Genomic DNA, 23,335 nt, shown 5'->3' with positions numbered 1-23,335 from the left:
AGTATTTCATGTTATGAGATAATATTAACCATCCAGCCCCTAAATACAGCCAATGTATAAAGACATAAACCCTAGAAAATCCTTGGCCCCAACACTGTTGCCATTCTTCTGATCTCAACAGTGAGTTTGTGGTGATCTGACTCATCTTCATACCCCTCTTAAAGGCACCATCCTACTATTTACCCTTCCTCTTTTAAAAACAATGCCAGTAGAGTTAAGTTTAGATTTTTACCTGAAACATAAATTTAAATCTTATTTCAGACACCTTTATACCCAATAGCCATGATCTTTCCCACGGTCTTTCCCTCTCTTTATAAAGCACACTGGCATCTCAGGAAGGGGAGAGGAAGGACATAAGTAACAGAAGTCTTTCCTATTGTGTTAATACAATATAAGAATTGTACTGTTCCTCAGGCAAAAGAGAAGGAAGAAGCATGTGGCTGAAAATATGGGAGGTAGTTATAAGAGAGGGAGTCATAAATGCTATTTCCTGAGATATGTTCTTAGCATCCCATACTTCAACGCAATATGCATATATCCATAGAAAATTTGTTACAAAAAGTAGTATTATAACCCTAAATGATGTGACTCAGTTGGTTGCTGGTTCAATTCCTGGTCAGGGCACATGCCTAGATTTTAGGTTTGGTCCCTGGTAGGAGTGAATACTAGAGGCAACTGATCAATGTTTCTCTCTCACATCGATATTTCTCTCCCTCCTTCTCTCTCCATTACCCTCTAAGAATAAATAAAAAATTTTAAATTGTTTAAAGATAGTATTATCCATACTTCTGATACTAAGATATGCATGGTGGGGGTGGATTATAGAAAACCAACAGTATAAACATTATAGAAGTTTATTTGGTTTGATCTTCCCTAATGGTTGGTCATTTAAATCCACAGATCATAAAATAAGGATGAAAATACGATTGTGTAGGATGAAATTCCTAATAAAATTTCAGGTCTTAATTTCAAGTTCCCCACTAAGGTAACTTCAAACTCTGCACCCTTTGTCCCTTTGCAAACTCTGCAAACTTTGTCCCTTTTCTAAGCCATTCCCCACACAGAGCCATAGATCTGGCAGTGGGGGCCATATCTGAGACTCCATCAACCTGGCTAACACTGTTTAACCAGCTATGGAGATCCCCAGAGACTCTGCCCCACCGAACTTACAGGCCTACCCCAAGCTGCTTTTCCATATGAATGGCTGATCTTGGCTGGTCTTGGCTCATGCTGTGCAACTTCCTAAATCTTCCTCTCAAAAAAAGCAACAGCTGGCCACAGTGAGCCCCAGGTCCAGCACTAGCAGCAGTGAGCCTAGATTCACAGCTTGGCTTCACCTGGGAATCTCTAAGCCCAGGACAAGTAGGAGCCATCTCAGATTGCTATATAGCTCAGGCAGGGTGGCCCTTGACAAAACACAGGTCGGGCACTGATCTTGGCCCGCAGCACCCAGGCAACCTCAGGGCCAGTGTACTCAGTGGACAGCTACAGACCATGATGGAGCACCCCATCCTACCCCTGTAGAGTTGATCCTCCTCAGAGGTTGGAAGTTGGTGGTTAGCGGTCACTGCCAATACTAGCAGCTAACTGGCCTGTGTAAATCCCTCCCATTTATCTGCCAATAGCAATCAAGGCTCAACTACAAGAGGAGGGTGTACTCAGTCTACACGGAGGTTGCAACTCAAGTACCCAGCTTGGGTGATAGGGGAGGCTGTGCCACTGGACCCTACAGAACACCTACCACATTAGGCCATGCTACCAGGTATTTACAGGACAGCTATGGGGATGTAAAGTACAGTATAGTAGATGGAATAGCCAAAGAACTTATATGCATGACCCATGAACATGAACAATGGTGTGGGGATTGCCTGAGGGAGTCGGGGGTGCTGGGTGGACAGGGGTAAGGGGAAGAAATTAGCACAAGTGTAATAGCATAATCAATAAAATATAATTTAAAAAATTAAACAAATAAAAACACATTACAATTGTGCATATCTTTTAAATAATCAATTATATTTCTAGGAATCTATCCTAAAGAAATAGACAAGTTTGCAAAGACATACATACTAAACCATTCTCAGCAACACCATTTGTAATAGTGAAAGCTGAAAATCCCATTGTGCACCAGTAGGGTAAATTACTGAAAATAATGCTACAGATCTCTACTTCCTAATATTGTCTCTCATGCAGTAAAAAAAAAAAAAAAAAAACAAATTAGATGATAAAACAGTCTTTGTGTGATCCCATTTTTGCAACTTAAAAAAGGATGTGTATATTCATGAAAAAAATTGGAATTAGTTAGCTCTGGTAAGTTGTCTTCTTTATAACTTCCTATATTATACTGATGGTGTATAACTCTTAGTATCAGAAGGAATATTTTTTAAAGTTTACTAAGTTGAACTAGTCTGAGTAATCAAAATAGTTTTTGTTGTTTTCTAGTCTTTCCTTATTTCCAAGGCTCTTAAAACATTCTTCTGTATTTGAACACACAGTATCAGTGGATGGTAAATGTGTCAAATATATAGTCAGTGCCTCTATTAACAAAGATGACATGCTTAAAGGGCAGTCACTGTTAACTAGATTTTATTTCTAAAATAAAAAACTAAGTATCATCCCTGACCCTAAGACGCTAGCAAGGATCTTTTAATTATGATGGGGCCCTCCATCTGCTACCTCCTTTTCCCTTTGCCTCCACCTTCTCAACCATTATTTAATAATGTTTTCAACTATAGTCCCCATGGTGGCTTATTTTTCATGGATATAGAAAAACAATGCCAAAAGAAGTATTATTTTATAAAATAATGTAGAAGAAAATTTCTATTCAAGACTGTATACCTCAACATTATTGTCTGATAAAACTCTCTGAAATGATAGAAGAGTTCTATTATCTATGCTGTCCTATATGACAGTAGATCTGTCTAATGTTCTATCCAGTATGACACATGTGGCTACTGAGCACTTGAAATATGGCTAGTGCCACTGAAGAACCAAATTTTTTAATTTGAACTTATTTTAATATCCACCTAAGGCTAGTAGCTACCATATTGGACAGTACTACTCTAGAAAATTTCATTGTACATTTACTGTGTTTGATTTAAAAAAATACATTAAATAGGAATGAAGAAAAATATATTTCCACTTAAGATCTGGCACTCCAGTCAGTATATATTTCCACAACTAACGAAGCCATAACTTTGTGGGTTGCAAACTGCTTCCTTGAAAAATTAACTGGTCTTTTAGCAATCCTCACTCTTTACCTAGGAAATAAGAATCCATTTACTGAAAGTCTCAATTCTCATGACTTCAATAGGATTGCATTACTCTGGCTCACCCACTACATATCAATTTTTTTCTTTTTTGTGTGTGTGCAATGTTAGCCTCCCCCTTATGCTTCCCTCCAAGCTGAGTCCTTAGTTTCTTGTTTTGTCTTTCATTCAGAAGAGATTTCTTACTTGCCTTCTGTGAAAAAGCATCACACTATATAATCTCAAACACATCATTTAACCTCTTTGAGACTGCTTCTCATTTGTGAAATAACTCAGGCAGTTACTATTGTTCCTTCAGTTTTAGGATTCTCAGAATTCTATTAATAGTACAGGCCTAGTTATGAAACTTGTTTCCTCAGGTTGATTCCTCTTCTTGCCCCTTTAAATGCTGGTGTACTCCATGGTTGTCAGTGACCAGCTTTTCCACTCTCCACATTTTTTCCTCCAAGCATCTCGAACTCTTCATTGTGACTCTCAAGTTTATGCTGTACCCCTGACTTCACTCTTTAAGTTCCAAATTTAAAATTTTATTTGCTGTACATGATTAACTAGATTTGCTACCAGCCTCTTAAAGGTACCAAGCAAACCAGAGAAATTATGTATATGTGTATCCAACTTCTTCATCAGTATGGCTTGTGATCAAAAACCCGTATTTTATGATCAGATGTACCTGAATTTGATCCCAGTTCTGTCACTTATTAGCTGAGAAAACTTGATCAGATTAATTCTGTCTTCATTTTTTCGTATGTAAAAAGGGGTTGAAAATAGTACTTACAACTCATATGGCTGTCGTATGTGCATGTTTTATATATACCATTTCACGTACAATACCTGGAATATGCTAACAGCTCAATAAATGTTAGTTAACTGTTATCAGTAGCATTACCACCTTCCTAGTCATCCAGGTTCCAATAGCTCAGTCATCTTTGATATATTCTTTTCAAAAAATAATATATTCAATCAGCATTTGTATATTTTATTTTCTAGCACAATGTTTTTCATTCCCTGATAGTTTAGGGCTATTATCATAGCCACGTAACCAGATTACTAGATTTTATGTTTAAAGGGTAGAAACCTCTTACTTTTGTTTCCCCTATATTACCTAGCATAATGCCTAACATAAATTTTGCTATTAGATAACTAATCTTTACATCTATTTATTCCTCCATTGATCCCTTAAGTTCTTTCTTTTTTATTAAGAGTTCCTGACTCAAATCAGCTAAACTCTTATGGTTTTTTTACCTTTAGATTTTATTTATTTATTTTTAGACAGGGGGGAAGGGAGAAACAGAGGGAGAGAAACATCAGTGTGTGGTTGCCTCTCATGCCTACCCTGGCTCTGGGGAACCTGGCCTACAATCCAGGCATGTGCCCTGGGTGAGAATCAAACCAGCGACCCTTTGTTTCTCAGGCTGGCACTCAACCCACTGAACTACACCAGCCAGGGCCCCTTTAGTTCTTTGAAAGCAGGGAGTGTCTTGGTTCTCTGTATATATTTACACCTGCCCAAATCCCTTAGTAAATAAATTTTTGTTGAATGAATCAATTTGAGTAGCCTTACAGTCTCCAAACCTATCATCAATCTAGCTATCTCATAAGCAAATGGTACGTCTTATATTCCCTAATACATTTATTCTGACCAAATTGGCCTCACTACAACATTATCAAGAGTAGTCTTACTATATTAGTCGGGACTCCTATTCTGTACCCAAAAATGCTACTCAAATTAAGCAGAAAAGGAAATTTATTAGTCTGCATAATTTGAAAGTCCAAGGTTAGCATCAACTGGCTACTGATTCAAAGGTATATACAGATCCAAAGGCTCAAACGCTATCATTAGAACTTGGCTTCATTCTTTCTTTTGGCTCTGTTTTTCATTTACTGGCAAGCTCCAGGATTTCATTCTATGCTCTCAGCAACCCCAGGGTTCAAAGTATGCCTTTTTCTCAACAGTTTGAACAAAAAATTCAGAATTAACACTCATGTGGGCCGATTGGAAAATACACCCTTCTCTGAACAATCACTGTGGCCAGCGGGATGGACAACATTGATCGGCTAGGCCTGAACTACATGCACACCCTTGTGTCAGAGTGGGATCCATATTAGTGAGAGGGGTGGTTCCCTAGGAAAACTGGAGTACAGTATTGTTATCAGATGAAAGGGGTATGCATGGGGTGGATTAGCAAAATTATCTGTTGTGCCCTATACTCTAAGACAGTATGCATGCAAGTCCATCAGTGCCTGGAATGGCTTTCCTTCTCATTTCTGCCAACCCAAAACAAAGCTACATCCTTTCTGACTCCAAAAGTCTTCTGTGATTTCTCCTAAGATTTTCCTTGTCCACTGAATCAAGTTACTCATGCCCAAATAAGTTATTTCCCTTTTTGTTTTCCCTAAAGCTCTACCTTCTAAAACTAACAGGAAAGGAAAACCACCAGAAAATGTTCCATGATGAATTCTAACCATGTCAAATTATAAACAGTATGGGTAATATGGACTGTTTCTTTTTTTTTTAAGAGAGAGAGAGGAAGAGAGAGATACACACATCAATTTACTGTTCCACTCATTTGTTTGGTTACGTCTTATATGTGCCCAGACTAGGAATCAAACCTGCAAACTTGATATATTGGGATGAAGCTCTAACCAATTGAGCTGCCAGGCCAGGGCTGTGCTGTTTGTTATGTCAACTCTTGAAGGATACTAGCTCTACCAGATACATCCTATACATTAGGAAAGAATAAAATGTGTGGCAAATTTGATATATGCACCATCAAATAATTTTTTTGTCTTTAAATTTCCTGTAGAGTCTAACCAAAACATTTTAACATAAATTGGGTCTGACTTCACCAACATGACAGGGGAACTCAAGAGTTACAGACTTTAGCTTTAGTCATACTTGATAGGCTTAAGTGACTAATGCATGTGGAAAGCTATTCCAGGAACTGGAATATATGACCACATGACTCCAAAGAGGTAGACAAGCAATTCAACCTTGGTGCCCCAGGGAGTCTGCAGGTAATGGAGATGGTATCTGAGCCACTGTGTTCCAAAAAAGGAAGTCCATGACACAGATAAGGCTGATGAACAGATAAAGATGTACTAAGAAAATCACCAATGGACTGCAACTCTGATCCAATCAAGCTTTTTTCCAAATCCCTTACCTACCCTTTCTTCTCCTTATGAAAGGTCAGCTTGAGAGGACATACTAAGACTGTTTTTGAGGGTACATAACCCACTGTCTTCTCAGATTGCTGGCATCTTGAATAAAGTGCCCATCAAGATTCAATCTTTGTCTCTGTTTATTGGTTCTGGTAGTGACAGGCAGCACAACTGCCAACTTTTCCAGTTTCAAAAGTTCCTAGTATAACAGATAGACTATGGTTTTAGAAGACTATGGTTTTGGAACTACCTCCAATTAGGCTCAAGAACTAGCTAAAACCACCTTCCCTGGCATTTAGCTACAGGTCCTTGACCAAATTATCTTCTCTCTCCAAGCCTTAGTTTCACTATCTTTAAAAATAGAATGGCAATAACTCTCTGTACATAAGAAACTAGGCTATGAGATATAGTGGAGAGAAAAGAATTAGATGGACCTTGGCTGAAATTCTACCACTACGAGTTAATAGGACTTTCTCTGAGTGATTCCTCACTGTAAATTCTAAGTAATTTCTCCTACGTAAAGTGGGGATCATAATATTTAATCCACTGGTTGTTATACATTTAACATGACAATGTATTTAAAAACATCTAACACACTGAATAGCAGTCAGTTAAAACTCAATAAATGATGTTATCCACATCAAATTATCTGTTTAAAATGATTCAGAGAATAACTCAGTGTTTTTGTACTTACCAAGGTCCGCCAAAGACTTCTTATACTTAGTAAGTGACATTTCTAACACATTAAAATGAATTTAGTATAATAGGTCATAAAATACTTTGTAGTCTTTTTTTCCATTTACACCTTTTGACTAGATAAAATATCAACCATCCAAAAATATAGTTTATATATAAACTATTAAAATAATAAAATAAACATGGATAACAAATTCAAAATTCAGATCACAAGAAAAAGTTCATAAATGCCCGTGGATTTTCTTTGTCAGTTAATATTTCTTAATGACAAAACACTTTGGTCTTACAACTATTTAAACGCTGGTAAGATAATGAACTAGATAAACTACTGTAATCAACTTGTTGTTTAGCTTCAGGCTTAATGTAGTAATATGAAATGATTCATACCAATATGATATGGCTATGCTATCCCCTGAATATATAGCTATTTCCCGAAGAGAATAAAAAAAATGGAGTATTAATGACAATTTTAGATGTAATCTATCAGAACACATGAAAAGGTAAGTGGTTGTTCATATTCACCTTAGCAATAAAGTTTAATTTTAATGTCATTCACTCAAAAATACAAACTATATTCAGTACAACAGTTTCCAAAAAGTGATTAGATTTAATAAGCAGGCATTTAATTTCTTCCATTTTACACTAGAGCAAAAGTTTCTTTGGAAAGAAGATTCCTGAAGTAACACTGTGTTTTTCTAACAAGACTGAATCTTATGTACTACTTATCAATCCTTAATGAGTGCACAAACATAGGATGGTGTTAAAGATTTTAAAATAAGAAATGGAATAATTAGACACAAAACACTATACATTCTTTGGTTGCAAAAACACTGTAAGAAAATAAAATATTTAATTATACTACTCAAACTTGTTTAAGGGATTTATTTCTTTTATTTACGCAGAACATGAATAGACTCGGTTTTTAATCTACACCGAGGAGCTGTATTTTAAACACAAGAGAAACATTATGGTGAACACCTCATTTAACAGGCACTGCTCTCTACAACAGCTCTATACGACGAAGAAAACCTAATTCCTTATTACCTTTCCTGGGTTCAAAAGTATGTATAAAACAAAATGTTTGTTTTTCAAAAGCATGAAATACTGATATGGTAGGCAACCTTTATCTTTTCGAAGTAGTTTTCTACTTTTGCGGGGGTCATGAGAAGAGAGGGGCACGAGTAACTGGAAGTCAGAGGGTGGGCTCTAGTTATATTAACAAGATCATTTGGTAAGTCAACTAGATAAAACAGTTACAGCGTTTGGGTTCATGTTAAGATCAACTCTAGAAAAGATGCCAGGGCTGAGATCGACACATTCCTGATCACACAGTGACCAATGCTACTCGGATCTAATTAAGAGCGCACTACATTCCCCGATCTTAGCAGAAACCGGGGTGGGGCACGGGTCTATCTCAGCAGGGACTGAAGTTAATTTTCTAGGAGGGTAAATCACCACCCATCAATCCCCTACAGTCTTCCCTTAAAGATGCTGCTGTCTGCCCCTCCCAGGGCTCAGGATCTGGCCCGCAGGCCCAGGAGCGGAGGTGGGGAGTGGTTGGGGCAGTCGCCTTCTCCCGTTACCCGGGTCCTGATCGGGAACTATGGGAACGGTACAGTAACTACCCGAGAGGTCCCCACCAGCTTGGGCGGCCTCCTGCCGCACCCAGAGCCTCCCGTCAGATGGGATGTTCCCAGTCCCGCTCACCCGCCCGGGTGGTGTCCGTCAGGTCGTGGTTGGCCGCTCCGCGGGGAAACTCCCTCAGTTTCCGGCCGCTCAGGCTCAGCACCCCGGTCACCGCCGCCTCCTCCAGCGCCCGATCAAGGGAGCGGCTCCACGAGCCTGGGCCAGGACCGGGTCCTGCCCCAGAGCTTGGGCCGCAGTTAACACCGGAAAGGCTACCTCCCGACGCTACCGGGCCAGAATATTCTGCAGCTGTAGCCACAGCTACCAAGCCCGCTGCCGCCATTTCCCAGACGACAACTAACAGACCCAGCGGTTCCACGCATGCGCGGCTAGACCTGATGGTTGGGCGGGGAAAGAAATTTATAGACCCCAGACAGTTCCCTTGATGGACAAGGCTGCAGTGCTCCTCCGTGCTTCTAGGCGCTTGCCTCCGCCCACTGGGTTTTCAAAGGAAAATAAAAAATCTGGAGCAGCCACTGCTCCTTTAGGCTCCAGGTACATTTTAAAGATGTCCCAGCAAAAATATCTTTCAGACAGCACTCCTCACCAGCTTTCTTCCCTCAGTACTGGAGGATTAGGGTGAGCATTAAGCTAAGGTTTTTTAACATTTGCTACCAGAAACTTTGGCTGGGATGCGACACAAAATATTTCCCAACTTCTGTTATTCTGTAAACCAAATGATCCAAATGGAGACTTGTGCATGTATTCAGTACTATTGCCTGAAAGAAAAATAAAAAGTAGACTGGCTCCCAAACTCCACAGGTCTCATCTAAAGGATTATACACATATATTGTAAGCCCTCCTTTACTTTTATTAAATAGTTCTTAACAAAACTAAAATGAATATCTTAAATAGTACTTGTGCCTTTAGGCAAACTTTTAGGCAGCATAAACAGCATTAAGGTCTAAAATTTTGGTTTGCAACCAAAATTGAGCAAATGATCTGACCATAATTTAAATGTGAGAATTAAAGGTAGAACTGAAGAAAATGATTTAAAAAAAAGAAACAATGTAGTTTCAAAAAAGTGGAAAATACCACATTTTAAACCAATTAGACTTTACTTAAATTGCAGTCTAGCATATTCCTTGTGTGTTTTTTTTCAGAGGGGGATGCCTTTCAGCCATTACTGCTATATCATGTAAATTTCCCCAATATTCAACCAATCATCAAATATTTACTGTGGGAAATAGAAGAGGCTGTCAGATACAACACTTTCCCTAGGAGATTATAATGTATTTGTAGAATCCAGACAGAACAATGAGAAAACAAGACACAAAAAAAGGCCTGAGTGTGAGGTGTGATTATTAATCAGAATTCAGAGGAAAGGAATCTGTATCATGGATGGCTGAGGTTTTGAATCAAATCTGGATTAAATGAGGTAGGCTGGAAGGTGGAGTAATGTTAGATTGTGAGGAAAATCAGCATGACCAAAACCAGGTAAGATTTATAATGGTGCATGTGGAGAACATCAGGGCCATAGGCCAAAGATCATGTCAGACAACTTATGAAAGTAATGTTGGGGAGATCCTACTAGTTATTCAAGGCCTCAATCTTCATGAAACCTTGATTAGCATTTCCCCAACTCCTAATTGGAAGAGATTGTCAAAATGTTTAATCTCGGTGCCAAAGACAGTAAGGACTACTCTGAGTTCTATGAACTCAAGACTACACATTAGGTTCTTCAGCAACAAGTTTCATGTTCAATTATCAGTGTTGTTTATGAACATGAGTCACTGCAATGTAAGTAATATATGATATTTGTTATTCCTGGCAAATAACATTTATCCAATGCATGAATTGGTTTTCATTCTGGTATTACTAAAGTTTTGTTACTCTTGGAAAGATTTTAAACTATTTAAGAGTAGGTTCTCATTTTATATTTAGAGAGGCAGTATTTCAACCACAATGACTGAAAGCATAATCATATATTCCACACTAATGCTACAATGCTATAGAAATAGTTGCCAGATCTTTCTCAAATGGACTACATATCATCTATTTGATTACCTATTACTTTCCACATTTACACTAAACTCTTCTGACAAGTCCTCTGTAATGACTTCCTTCCTTTCTACCAGTACATCTCATTATAACAACATTCCATACAAATTGTGGTCTCTGCATTTCTGGCCAACTTTATAGACTGATTTGGGGGGGGGCATTCAACTAGATTTTAAGGTCCTTAGTACATTAAACTCCATCTTCCATAACTCAGGGCCGAGCATACTTTTTTAAAGAGGGCAAACCTTTTTTTAAGAGTTTATTTGTAGAGAGGGGGAAGGGAAGGAGAGGGAGAGAAACATCAATGTGTGGTTGCCTCTTGCTCATCCTCCCTCCCTGAGCTGGGGACATGGCCTGCAATCCAGGCATGTCCCCTGACTAGGCATCGAACTGCTACCCCTTGGTTCACAGGCCCATGCTCAATCCACTGAGCTACACCAGCCAGGACAGGACTGAGTATATTTATAGGAGTTAGAAAATAGTAGAAAAAAGCAGAGACAGAAGGTGGGTTATGTACTAACAAACTAGAGGTTATGTACAAATACAGAAAAGAATATTGGGAGGAAAGAAAAAAGAATTACAGCCCTGAGCAGCATGGCTCAGTTGCTTAGGCAGCATTCTGCAAAGCAAAAGGTCACAGGTTCACTTCCGGGTTAGGGTACATTCCTGGGTTGCAGATTTGATCCTGTCCCAACTAATTGATGTTTCTCTCCGGGTCTTTCTTCTGCCCTTCCTCTCTCTACAAATACATAAGTAAAATCTTTTTAAATTTTTACAACTTCTGAGAAAATAAGTTGTACATATTCGAAGGCCAAAAGAAAGGCTTGTGATGAGCAAAATGAAGGTGCTATACATACACCATTATACTAGAGTAAGTCCTGGGTAAAGAAAGCTGGAAGATAGATCAAGGACTTATTTTTGAGACTTTGAAGGACTTAAGGTTTCATTTATAAAGGAAAGGTAGAATATGAAGAAATTCTCATTCTACTCCTTCAGTATTCTTCATAAAGCAAATGACAAGACCTTGCAAGAACAAGATATAAGAAATGGAGTCGTGGGAAGTCACCAGTCTAGTGATGAATAAAAGTGATGAGAAACAGCTGCAAAAAAGCTGTGAACAAAAGGACTACAGGGATCTATAATTTATTCCACTATTGCTCTGTAATCTGGAAGCAGTTGAAAAATAGGCAGTGGGAGTTATTTAATGTTAGAAAGATACAGAGAATGCCTCTGCTTCTTCTTGTTTTATAGACTGACAGTGAGGAACAAAGGTTTTTACTCAAATCTCAATAGTTCTCTCCAGCTTTACATCACATAGAAATAAAGCCTTTCTCCCTCTCTACTCACTAAAAATGTATTAGTCATTCCTTTAAGGCTCTACTTTTATAAACTCAAAGCACTAGGGTTAAATCTCAGTCAATTCCAATCTCTTCAAATGTAAAGCACAGAAATTGGTTTGTTGAATATAGTCAATGTTTGGTCCTTCCCTTTCTGACTCCTTTAGTAAGCACTAATAATTGGCTTTTTAAAGCTTTATACAAGAAAATTTAGACAATGTGATTTTTCTACTCACTAGGGAAAAATGGATGTATAAATTCAACACATATATACTAAGAAAATAGTTTTCTATTCCTCTTTAAACATCTGTAAATACCCGAAGACATTAAGAACAATGAATTTCAATACCAGAATGGTATCACATTTCCATATTTTATCAAACTTTATGTTGAAAAGATTTCAGATAATAAACTGTAAAAGCAGGAAATAAAAAGAAACATTAGAAGTCAACAATTTATAAGCAAATCTCTAAATCCCTATTAATGGTCCACAATAGTCCAAAATTCTTATAAATGCCTGGGCTCATTAGTATCGTTTTTAAAAAGGGACAAATTCCAAATTGACCTACACAAAAAGAACTCTTTAAAGGAAAGCTTAAATCACGTTTCTTTTTCTACAGTGGCAAAAAACAATCATGTAATTCTGATGAAAGTTCAAAGGTATACTGATCAGAAATGAAGAAATCATTTTCTGCCTTAATACTGCCTGAATTCAGAATGTATGTTATCAATTCTCTTTAGTGCAAAGTCAGCCATTTTTCCCACTTTTCTCTCCTTATAGTAAATAAAAAATCTACCCCCCCAAAAAACAAATTGCCCTGACACTGCATATTTTGTGTGAGTTATAAAGCTATTGACAGCAAAATATGATATGCATGTCTATTCTAACAAAAAAATAACCATTGGGCAATGAAGCCTATTTTCTTCATACTCAGAAGTATTTTATGATTTGGTTATAATTAGAATTGTGATATTCTGTACCAATAAGTGATGCTATATTTGTTTGTGCCATTTTTAAGACTTTAACTTCTTAGGTTATTAATCAAAATTATTGTATGAGTTAGCCAGTAGAATCTTTAGGTTAAAACAACAGATGAGGCATTTTGGGAATATTTAATGTAATAGATATTTTTGGACATTTTCAGTAGTATAGGCCCTTTGCTCAGCATCTGGATGTTTCATATATTTTTATTTGTTAATATCTCCTCCCCAAGATTGTTATTCCGATCATTTGCCTGAATGACATTTTCTAGTACTTCGACATATTTTTTGAGGAATAGTTTGTGACTCCAATGCAGGTATCTTCATTACTGTTACCATTACATTGCAGAAAAAGCAAACCCCTTTGTTAGAACTACTGCACATTTGTGGGAAAAATACTTTATGAAGACTAGAATTATACAAGTGAGCAAAAACAAGTTGGTCAACTTGACTATGGAGTGGTGGCAATAATGTAAATCAGGGATGTTAAAACTCATTTTCTCTGGGAGGCCACACCAGCCTCGAGGTTGCCTTCAGAGGGCCAAAGGTAGTTTTAGGGCTGAATAAATGTAACTACTCCTTAACAGTTAAGCAAGAGCTTGGCACTGCCACCAGGTAGAAACAAGGTGCCTTGCTAGGCTGGATAAAACAAGGTGGAGGGCCAGATTGGGCCTTGTGTTTGCCACTTGTGATGTAAACTTTCCAGAAGACAATGAGCTGAACCTAAGCTCCCCTGGAATCTGAACAGACCGAGGAACATAGAATTGCCATTTGAAAACTGTGACGAGGTATAGTCTGGACCTCAGGGGCAGATCAGCCAGTAGCCTAAAGTCATTTCAAGTACAGAAACTATATTGGGATTGATATAAATATGAACATTGAGTGTAACAACTTTTTAAAAGAATATTTATAAACCTGAGGCTAAGCAGAATTGACTCTACTTCTTCCAGTGTGATACTGAGTTGACTATGTTTTTACCTTTACCACCTCATTATTCCCCTTCCTTTTCCTAAGGCAATAGCGCACAACTTAGGTTATGTTAGCTTCAAAAATTTGAATGGAAACTTTATGTCGTGATCTTTTCTTTCTTACAAGACACCTGTTTATCACCTTGTAAAAAAATAAATGTTCTCTTATGCTTCTGAAATTCTTTTGTAAAAAAAAATGTGACGAAGCTTATACTTATTAGAAAAAATACACAGTCTGATTGGGAACACTAGTCTTTTCTAATAAGTCTGTCAACATAACTTGAATAGCAAAGTAATGAAGTCTTATAATCACCACTGGTAGATTTACTTACAATACCACAAATGCTAAGCAGTACCATTTCTTAAGACATCTGACAAGCCTTACACCATTCCACTACTTTCTGTGGGTGTCCAAATCACAGGAGCAGCTTATTATAAACTAAGAATTAAAGATCTAATTTCAGACTTGTAGCCAAGATGGAGGCATAGGTAGATATACTTTGCTTCCTCACACAACAAAAAGGACAATTAAAAAAAAAACAAAAAAACAGAACTGCCAGAAAATTGAACTGTATGGAAGGAAGTCAGACAAGGAGTTTAGAGTTTAAGAAACATTCATCCAGACTGGTAGGAAGGGTGGAGAGGATGAGACAAGGGGGAGGCTGGCAGACTGGGCAGTCCCACATTCAAGTGCAGATAAAGTAGGAAGAACAATCAGGGACCAAGACAGACCATGCAACCCAGGGTTCCAGCTTAGGAAACTAAAGTCTCAAAACTCTGGCTATAAAAATCTGTGGGGGTTGAGGCAGCAGGAGAAACTCCCAGCCTCACAGGAGATTCCGTTTGAGAGATCCACAGGGTCCTGGAATGTACACAAGCCCACTTGCAAATCAGCAAGTGATTCCCACTTGGGAATCAGCACCAGAAGGGCCCGACTTGCTTGTGGGTAGCAGAGGAAGTGACTGAAAATAGGGTAAGAGCCCAGCAAGCAGCAATATTCCCTCTGACCCCTCCCACACACAGAGCAGCACAACACAGCAATGTGAGTTGCCCCACCCTGGCGAATCCCTAAGGCTAGTCAAGACAAAGAAATATGGCCCAAATGAAACATATTAAAAATAAAGAAAAACAACTAAGTGACGAAAAAATAACCAAGATGCAGAGTTCGAAACACTGGTAATCAGGATGCTTACAGCAACGGCTGAGTATGGTTGCAAAAGAAAGGAAGACATGAAGGGTATGCAAAGTGAAATAAATAAAAATATACAGGGAACCAACAGTGAAGGGAAGGAAACCAGGACTCATATCAACAACTTGGAGCAGAAGGGAGAAATAAACATTCAATCAGAACAGAATGAAGAAACAATTTTTAAAAAATGAGAGGCTTAGCAACCTCTGGGACAAGTTTAAACGTTCCAATATCTGAATAATAGGGGTGCCAGAAGGAGAAGAGGAAGAGCAAGATATTTTAAAAACTTATTTGAACAAATAATGAAGGAGACTTCCCCAATCTGGAAAAGGAAACAGTCTTCCAGGAAGCTCAGACACTCCCAAAGAAGTTGGACCCAAGGAGGAACACATCAAGACACATTATAATTAAATTACCCAAGATTAAAGATAAAGAGAAAATCTTAAAAGCAGCAAGAGTAAAGGAGAGAGTTACCCATAAAGGAGTTCCCATAAGACTATCAGCTGATTTCTCAAAAGAAACTGGGCTGGAAAGAAGTACTCAAAGTCATGAAAGGCAAGGACCTACATTCAAGATTACTCTATCCAGCAAAGCTATCCTTTAGAAATGGAAGGGCAGATAAAGTGCTTCCCAAATAAATTCAAGTTAAAGGAGTTCATCAACACTAAGCCCTTATTAGATAAATTAAAGTGACTTGTCTAAGAAAAACAAGATCAAAACTATGAACAGTTAAATAACAACAAACTCACAACTATCAACAACTGAACCTAAAAAACAAAAACAAGCTAAGCAAACAATTGGAACAGGAACAGAATCACAGAAATGGAGACCATAGGGAGAGTTATCAGCAGGGAAGGGGGGGGCGTAAATGGGGGAAAAGGTACAGGGAATGAAAAGCATTAATTGGTAGGCATAAAATAGACAGGGGAGGTTAATAGTATGGGAAATGGAAAAGCCAAAGAACTTATATGGACATGAACTAAAGCTGGGAGGGGGAATGCTGGTGGGAGGTGTGGTACAGGGCAGAGTGGAATAAAGGGGAGAAAAAAATGGGACAACTGTAATTGTATAATCAATAAAATATACTTTAAAATAAGATCTAACCTCAAAAAGATTCTGCACACACATCTTGGAATGCTGGATATCGCTTAACTAAGATGTAATAGAGGGGTTGAACTGGGTGATCTCTAAACACTCTTCTAGGCTAACATTCTGCATTTTAAATAAATCTGATTTTCTATTTTATTTTACACAAAAACGTATTTATTTTAGAGAGTGTGTGTGCAGGAGAAAAAAATAACATTTATTTGTTATTCCACTTATTTATGCATTCACTGGTTGCTTCTGATATATGCCCTAACACGGACTGAACCCTGAACCTTGGCAATTCAGGACAATGTTCTACCCAACTAAGCTACCCAGCCAGTGCCTTTCATTTTCTATTTTCACTCATCCTGGCTATTTCCTGTTGGGGCTATGAATGAAATGTTAAAATGCATCAAGATTCAATATCAGTTTTGATTTACCAATTTAATTGGTAGGTAGCTTTTCAATCTAAAGACTGTAAAAAATATAATCACTACAACATCTGTTGTTATATAGAACAATCTAAAAATCACAACATAATCTTTACAGCTAAGAATAAATCATTTGAGACCTGTAAGATTTTATTTGTTAAAAATTAACAGCTTCAGAATATATCTAAATGTAACTTTTCCAAAAAACACCAGAAAGTACAGTGTAAAGCTTCTCCTCATTAAATATAAACTTTCATTTTGTGATGCACTGCATCAATGTTTTGCATACACCTTGATGCAAAGGAAATTTTTAGTTACATCTTGTTTTTGAAAAAAAAATTTTAAGAACGGAAAAAGGATGACTACAACCACATTCCAAGAAAGAAAATTTTCCTCCAACAAAGCATATTCTTATGTTTATATATAACACATTAGCACTGGAAAATTCTAATTTAGTTTTAACAAAAGCAAAATTTTATATTAAAAAGAAATGAAATTACAGATGCATGAAGAGCAAAAGTTTAATATACCAAAACACTGTGTTGTTGCTTGACGCAGTTAATGTTAATATTTGGGGCAATTTTAATGTTTTCAAAAAATACATTAATAATAGTTATGTATAATATTTAAAATAATAAGAAAATGAAAACATCTTTATACCATATTTTCACAAACTGTTCTAAAGACAGCAAACTCATGCTCAGTTGTTTTTCCTCTGCTTTAAATAAACTATCAGTAATTCTAAACCAGTCTAAAATGTATTGGTCATGGATCATATCTAAGCATTTGTACTTGCAAAAATGTTTTATAGTGAGGCCTTGGCCTAAGGAGAGATGAGTTTATTTTCAAATTGTGTGACCAGCTTCCAATAATCCAACATCCATAGATTTACTAGCAAAATACCATTAAGGATCAGATTTAGTTCTTTGGTAGAAGCATGAAACTTTTTGATAGCTTTCTGTGGCTAGCATAAACCAAGTAACCATGGCTGAGAATAATGAAGTCTAGTATACAAAGCAAGGCAGACAGGAGCCTTTTTTTCTTTTTCTTAACAGAGAAATCAATGCTAATTATACTGCAGGGAAGCTAGCACCTACTTAGAGGATTTAACATTATAGCAAACCAAAAGGTTAAGCTTCGACATGACCAAACTTGTAAATGGATATTTTGCTGCATTTTGGCATTATACTGTAACTTATAGTATATAACCATCTGATGACTCTTAGCACTAGCTTGGCACAACTGACAACTAACTCTTCCCATCCCTCCTGACTGTGGCAGGAAATAATCTTTTTCTCACCACAAATGCTTCAACTTTATACAAGCAGTCAGAGTGAAAGGTATAAAAAAGGTTACAATACATCTCTATTTTCGTTTCACATTTTTTTCTTGACAAATTCAAGTATATTTTTGTTTTTGGAGCTGTATACTGTTTAATTTAACAAGCTTAAATGTCTATTAAGTTTAACTTTTCAAATAAGAAGAGTATAGGACTTTATGGCTATTAATTTTACTATCAAAATATCTAAGGGACTCAAACCATTTTAATAATTACAATTTTTCTAAATACACTTTAAGAATTCTTTGAGAACACTAGACTCAAGACCACACTAAATCCAAACAGTATACCTATGACCAGGGTTTTAAAGTTTATCACCTCAGTAACCTGTCTTCGACCTGCCACTTCCCCTCATGCTTTCTTCATTTACTTACACAAATTGTCAGATTTTCATATTGGACTTTCTCCTCCAAGGTTCTATTAGATAATTTTGTAAACATGCATTTATGGCCTTCAAACAGCAACATTTTTAAACTGAGACTAATGCCTAGAGTCACATATCTTTTAAATTTCAACTTTAAAAATTTGTAACTCTGGAGCATTAACCTACCACTATCTGAAAAATGAACCAAGTTTCAGATATTCCTGTAAATCTTAAAACCCAAAAGTGCAATTCTAATTTTTTAAACATCACTAGTGAAGAAAAGTCAACTGCACTTCTTACATCAACACTATTAAAAGATAAGTGATGGCAACCAAGGGGCCTACTCATATTTCCGAAGACCAAGATTTACCATGGCAAAGTATAAAAATGGGCAAAGGAGATGAGATCCTGGGTACCACTATCACAAAAATAATCAATTTCTGTCTTTCTGTCTTCTTTCTGCTGCATGAGGAACCAAAGAAGTCAAATAGCAAATTGTTCTGTCTGGGTCAACCAAGAAATCTTTAAGAACAGAAAGGCATTTTCCCTGTTATTCTTTCAGGGCATTATTTATACATGTTAAAAAAAATTCAAAAATAAAAATAAGAGTATTAAGCCTTGTGAATATTTCGAAATAAAGTTTCTTGAATTTCTGTGATGAACTCTTCAAGCAATTCCACTTTTTAAACTCCACTTTGAGAGTCATCACTCAAAGTCCCTTTAACATGGGTTCTATCCCACAGTTACAAAGCGGCTTCCACCTTTGCTGAATGTGAGAGTGGCTCTTTGGTCCTTCAGGATCCCAAATCGCTCATTCAAAGTCATTCCTGTCTAAAGAAAGTAAAACAAAAAAAAAATTAACAACTTGACTATAAGCCTTATTTACTTTGGAACAATAGGATCATAATGGTAATTCATAGTAACAGTAACCAGCATTTCCTGAAATTTATGTGTATGAACTCTAATCCTAACAAAAACCATTCAAAACAGATGAAATTAGTGACAGAGAAGTTCATTTGCCTACTTGTACAGCTCCAGAATTTAAACCAGGAAGTGTGACTCAGAATCTCCCCTCAGTACTATAATGCCTACATTATTCATTACATAAAACACATATACTATAATGCCTACAAGTCGTACACCCAAAGATTTCTCTATCTGAATTATTTTTGGTCTTTGCAAACATCGCCACCAACTCTAGTGCCTCTGATACAAGTATAGTTGGTTAGTCTTGTGAATATTTTCAAATAACTTCTCCTGAATTTCTGAGTTCTTGAATTTCTGTGATGAATTCAAAATCAAATCAAATCAAAATCTTATTTTTGATGAACAGAAAGCACAACCAAATTATATTCATCATTTCTGAAAGGAAAGTAACAAGGACAAAATAAAAGTAAGCAAAATTAATTTGGTCAAATTTCTGTCTATACTTCATATCTTCAATTCTGCAGATTTTTATGTCAATATATACAAAGCATTTGACAAAATCTAACATCCACTCATGATAAAAATTCTCAGCAAATTATGAGTAGAAAGGAATTCCCTAAATCTGATAAAGACAATCTACTACAAACCTACTGCTAACACCATACTCAATGATGAAACATTTAATGCTTTCTCCTCAAGCCTGGGGACAAGGCAGGAATACATGTTCTCACTACTTTTATTGAGCACTGTACTGAAGGTCCTAGCCATTAAAATAAAGAAGAAAAAGAAAGGGTTTAAGGATTGAAAATGAATTTGGATGATGACATTGATTGTTTACATAGAAAACCCTAAGGAACCTACAAAATTATAAATAGTAAGTGAATTTTAGCAAGATCACGAAATCCTATGTTATTACAAAAATTATCAAAACCACAGTAAGCTATACCACTTCATATGCATTTGGGTGGCTATAATCAAATGATATAAAATAACAAGTGTTGGTGAGGGTGTGAAGAAATTTAGAAGCCTCATACATGCTGGTAACAAGATAAAATAGTGTGGCCACTTCTTTGGAAAACAGCCTGGCAGTTCCTCAAAAGGTTAAACATTGAGTTAGAGGCAATCTAGCAATTTCATTCTTAGGTATTTACCAAGGAGAAATGAAAACATAAATTCATATAAAAACCATGTAAATGTTCTGAGGTGTATTATTCATAATAGCCAAAGAATGGAAACACAGATGTCTATCAACTGATAAATAAAATATGGCAATCCATATGATGGAACATTATTCAGTAATAAAAAAATGAAATATTGGTACACTTTGGGTGATCCTTGAAAATATTATTCTGAGTAAAAGAAGCCAGTCACAAAAGAACACATATTATATACTCCCATTCATACGAAATGTCCAAAATAGGCAAATTTGTAGAGAAAGAAAATAAATAGATCAGTAGATTCCTAGAGTTGAGGAGACTTAGGACACCCTATTCAATCATTTTGTTTTGTTAAGTAAAATATTCTTAATGAATGGCCCAAAGAAATACAAGGGGAAAAATTTACCTGTTTTCCAACACTATTTATGTCGAATTGTAGGGGAACACCTTTAGGAACTTTCTTTACATCCGATTGCTCCCGTTTTGTCAAGAATGAGGGTACAGCAGTACGAGTTAATCGTGGTTTCTGAGTTCTATTAGAAAAAAGTTAAAATGAAATTAGACCAGCTTAATAATCAAAAGAAGAAAAATAAATAATGTAGTACATAAAGACATCCTGACTTATACACATGTCCAAATGTGTTAGGGCAACTATTTTATTTGTGTTCTCAAAAAAGTACGTGGTTCTTAATTGACTAATTTAGAGACTAAAATGTAATACCTCTTTAAGTAGCACTAGAAACTTTTCAACAATTTTGAATGATTGCTCATTTCCAAGTCTTGATCATCTATTAAAATAAAACTGAAGTCTCATTAAAGACCTAGCTTACATTCTTTTCATTTCAATCATATTTTAATGGCTAGATAGAGGAAAAACTCCATAAACTTAGAAAGTTTATAATGCAATAAATATAATGGAACGGTTAACAAAATTAAGGTTATCTAGATAAAAGAACACCCTATAAAGACTTTTTTTTAATATGCTGGGTGATTCTAAAAAAGATTTTATTTATTTATCTTTAGAGGAGAATGGAAGGAGAAAGGGAGAGAAATATCAATGTATGGTTGCCTCTTGTGTGTCCCCTGCTGGGAGAACTTCCTGCAACCCAGGCATGTGCCCTGACTGGGAATCATAGGCCCAAGCTCAATCCATTGAGCTACACCAGCCAGGGCCCTATAAAGACTTTTAAAGGACCCTAGCTGGTGTAGCTCGGTGGATTGAGCCCGGGCCTGCCAACCAGACAATCGCGGTTCGATTCCCAGTTAGGGCACATACTGGGTTGCAGGCTGGTTCCCTGCAGGCCAGTTCCCAGCAGGGGACACACAAAGGCAACCATACATTGATGTTTCTCTCCCTCTCTCCTTCCCTTCCACTCTACAGATAAATAAATAAAATCTTAAAAAAAAAAAAGACTTTTAAAGGAAGATAATTTTTAAAAAACATGTTCAAAATATACTGGAAGAGGAGAAAGGAGCAAGTAGGTATAGTTTTCCCTTATTTATTATTACATAAAAATAGATTATATATTATTTGTTATACATGCACCAAACTTTAAAATAAAAATATAAAATTATTGCTGTGGCCAGTTGGCTCAGTTGGTTGGAGCATTGTCCCATATACCAAAAGGCTGTGGGTTCAATCCCCAGTTAGAGCACGTACATATAGGCTGCAGGTTTGATCCCTGGTTGGGACGCGTAGGAGAGGCAACCAATCAGTGTTTCTTCCTCACACTTATTTTTTTCTCTCTCTCTCTCAAATTAATAAACATATCCTCAGGCCCTGGCTAGTGTGGCTCAGTGGATTGAGCCCAGACTTGTGAAGCAAAGGGTCGCCGGTTTGATTCCCAGTCAGGGCACATGCCTGGGTTGCAGGCCAGGTCCCCAGTAAGGGACACATGAGAGGCAACCACACATTGATGATTCTCTCCCACTCTTTCTCCTTCCCTCATCCTTCTCTAAAAATAAATAAATAAATAAAATATTAAAACACAACAAAACAAAATATATCCTCAGGAGAAGATTAAAAGAGGTAAAATTGTTAAAAGTGGTGACTTTGGGGCTATAGAACCAGGAATCAAAGGAGCTTTTTTTATTTTTAACTTTATGCTATACTATTTTCTATTTTGTACCTCAAGTATCACCTTTATCCTTGTCTCAGTTTATCCTAATTTGGACATCATACTCCAAGCAGAAATCCAATACTTTTATATTATCTTACATACTGAGAGACTGTAATTTCTGTAAAGACTTACATTGGACACTGCACTGCTCCGGGGTTATCGATGGATACAGTCAAAATTCCTCCATTCGTGGTGGAAGTCCGCCATCTAGTTTCAGAAAACCAGAAACTGCTTTAGAATAAAGTTTATAAATCCTATAGTGTCTTAAACATAAAAAAACATACATTTCAAAGTAAATACTACTTTTTCTTAGCTTTTCAGAAATACAGCATCTTGGGTGTAAGAAATCAATGCTTTAATGTATTAAGTATTTTTCAGTATAACATGCACGTTTAAAAAATTGAATATAAGAAGGCCTTTAATGAAAGCAACAGTCCTTCACCCCACCATTTTCCCCTTCTAGGTCCCCAGAGGTAGTACTTTAACCTTTTCTATTTTTACTGCTTGCTGGTTACCTCTAGCAGGTAACCTAAACAAGGTTCACTAACCTCTTATTCACTAAACAAGATACTTCTATAATATCTTACTATGATTATGACTTAGCTCCGCACACTATTCTTTAGTTTCC

General features: G+C 36.7%; 2 protein-coding genes across 9 annotated transcripts in view; both read right to left on the bottom strand.

Annotated features, from left to right (window-relative positions):
* LRCH3 (leucine rich repeats and calponin homology domain containing 3) overlaps nucleotides 1–9,116 on the bottom strand; it is a 122,285-nt gene extending 113,169 nt beyond the window's left edge. For all 8 annotated transcript variants that reach the window (XM_053672849.1, XM_053672852.1, XM_053672846.1 and 5 more), the window contains exon 1: nucleotides 8,829–9,116. In XM_053672849.1, the coding sequence (XP_053528824.1) occupies nucleotides 8,829–9,090 (262 nt within the window). In that variant the 5' untranslated portion in view covers nucleotides 9,091–9,116. The remainder of the gene's footprint in view (nucleotides 1–8,828) is intronic.
* Nucleotides 9,117–17,307: 8,191 nt separating this feature from the next.
* The window catches only part of FYTTD1 (forty-two-three domain containing 1), a 30,702-nt gene continuing 24,674 nt past the window's right edge, over nucleotides 17,308–23,335 (bottom strand). Inside the window, exons 7-9 of the mRNA XM_037131885.2 lie at nucleotides 22,840–22,914; nucleotides 20,994–21,120; nucleotides 17,308–19,334 (exon numbers count right to left, since the gene is read on the bottom strand). Of these exons, the coding sequence (XP_036987780.2) occupies nucleotides 19,236–19,334; nucleotides 20,994–21,120; nucleotides 22,840–22,914 (301 nt within the window). The 3' untranslated portion in view covers nucleotides 17,308–19,235. The remainder of the gene's footprint in view (nucleotides 19,335–20,993; nucleotides 21,121–22,839; nucleotides 22,915–23,335) is intronic.

The sequence above is a fragment of the Artibeus jamaicensis genome, unplaced genomic scaffold (genome assembly GCF_021234435.1).
Source record: "Artibeus jamaicensis isolate MK-2021 breed Jamaican fruit bat unplaced genomic scaffold, CSHL_Jam_final contig_793, whole genome shotgun sequence".
NCBI classification, from domain to species: Eukaryota; Metazoa; Chordata; class Mammalia; order Chiroptera; family Phyllostomidae; genus Artibeus; species Artibeus jamaicensis.
This window is presented reverse-complemented; position numbering and strand designations above follow the sequence as displayed.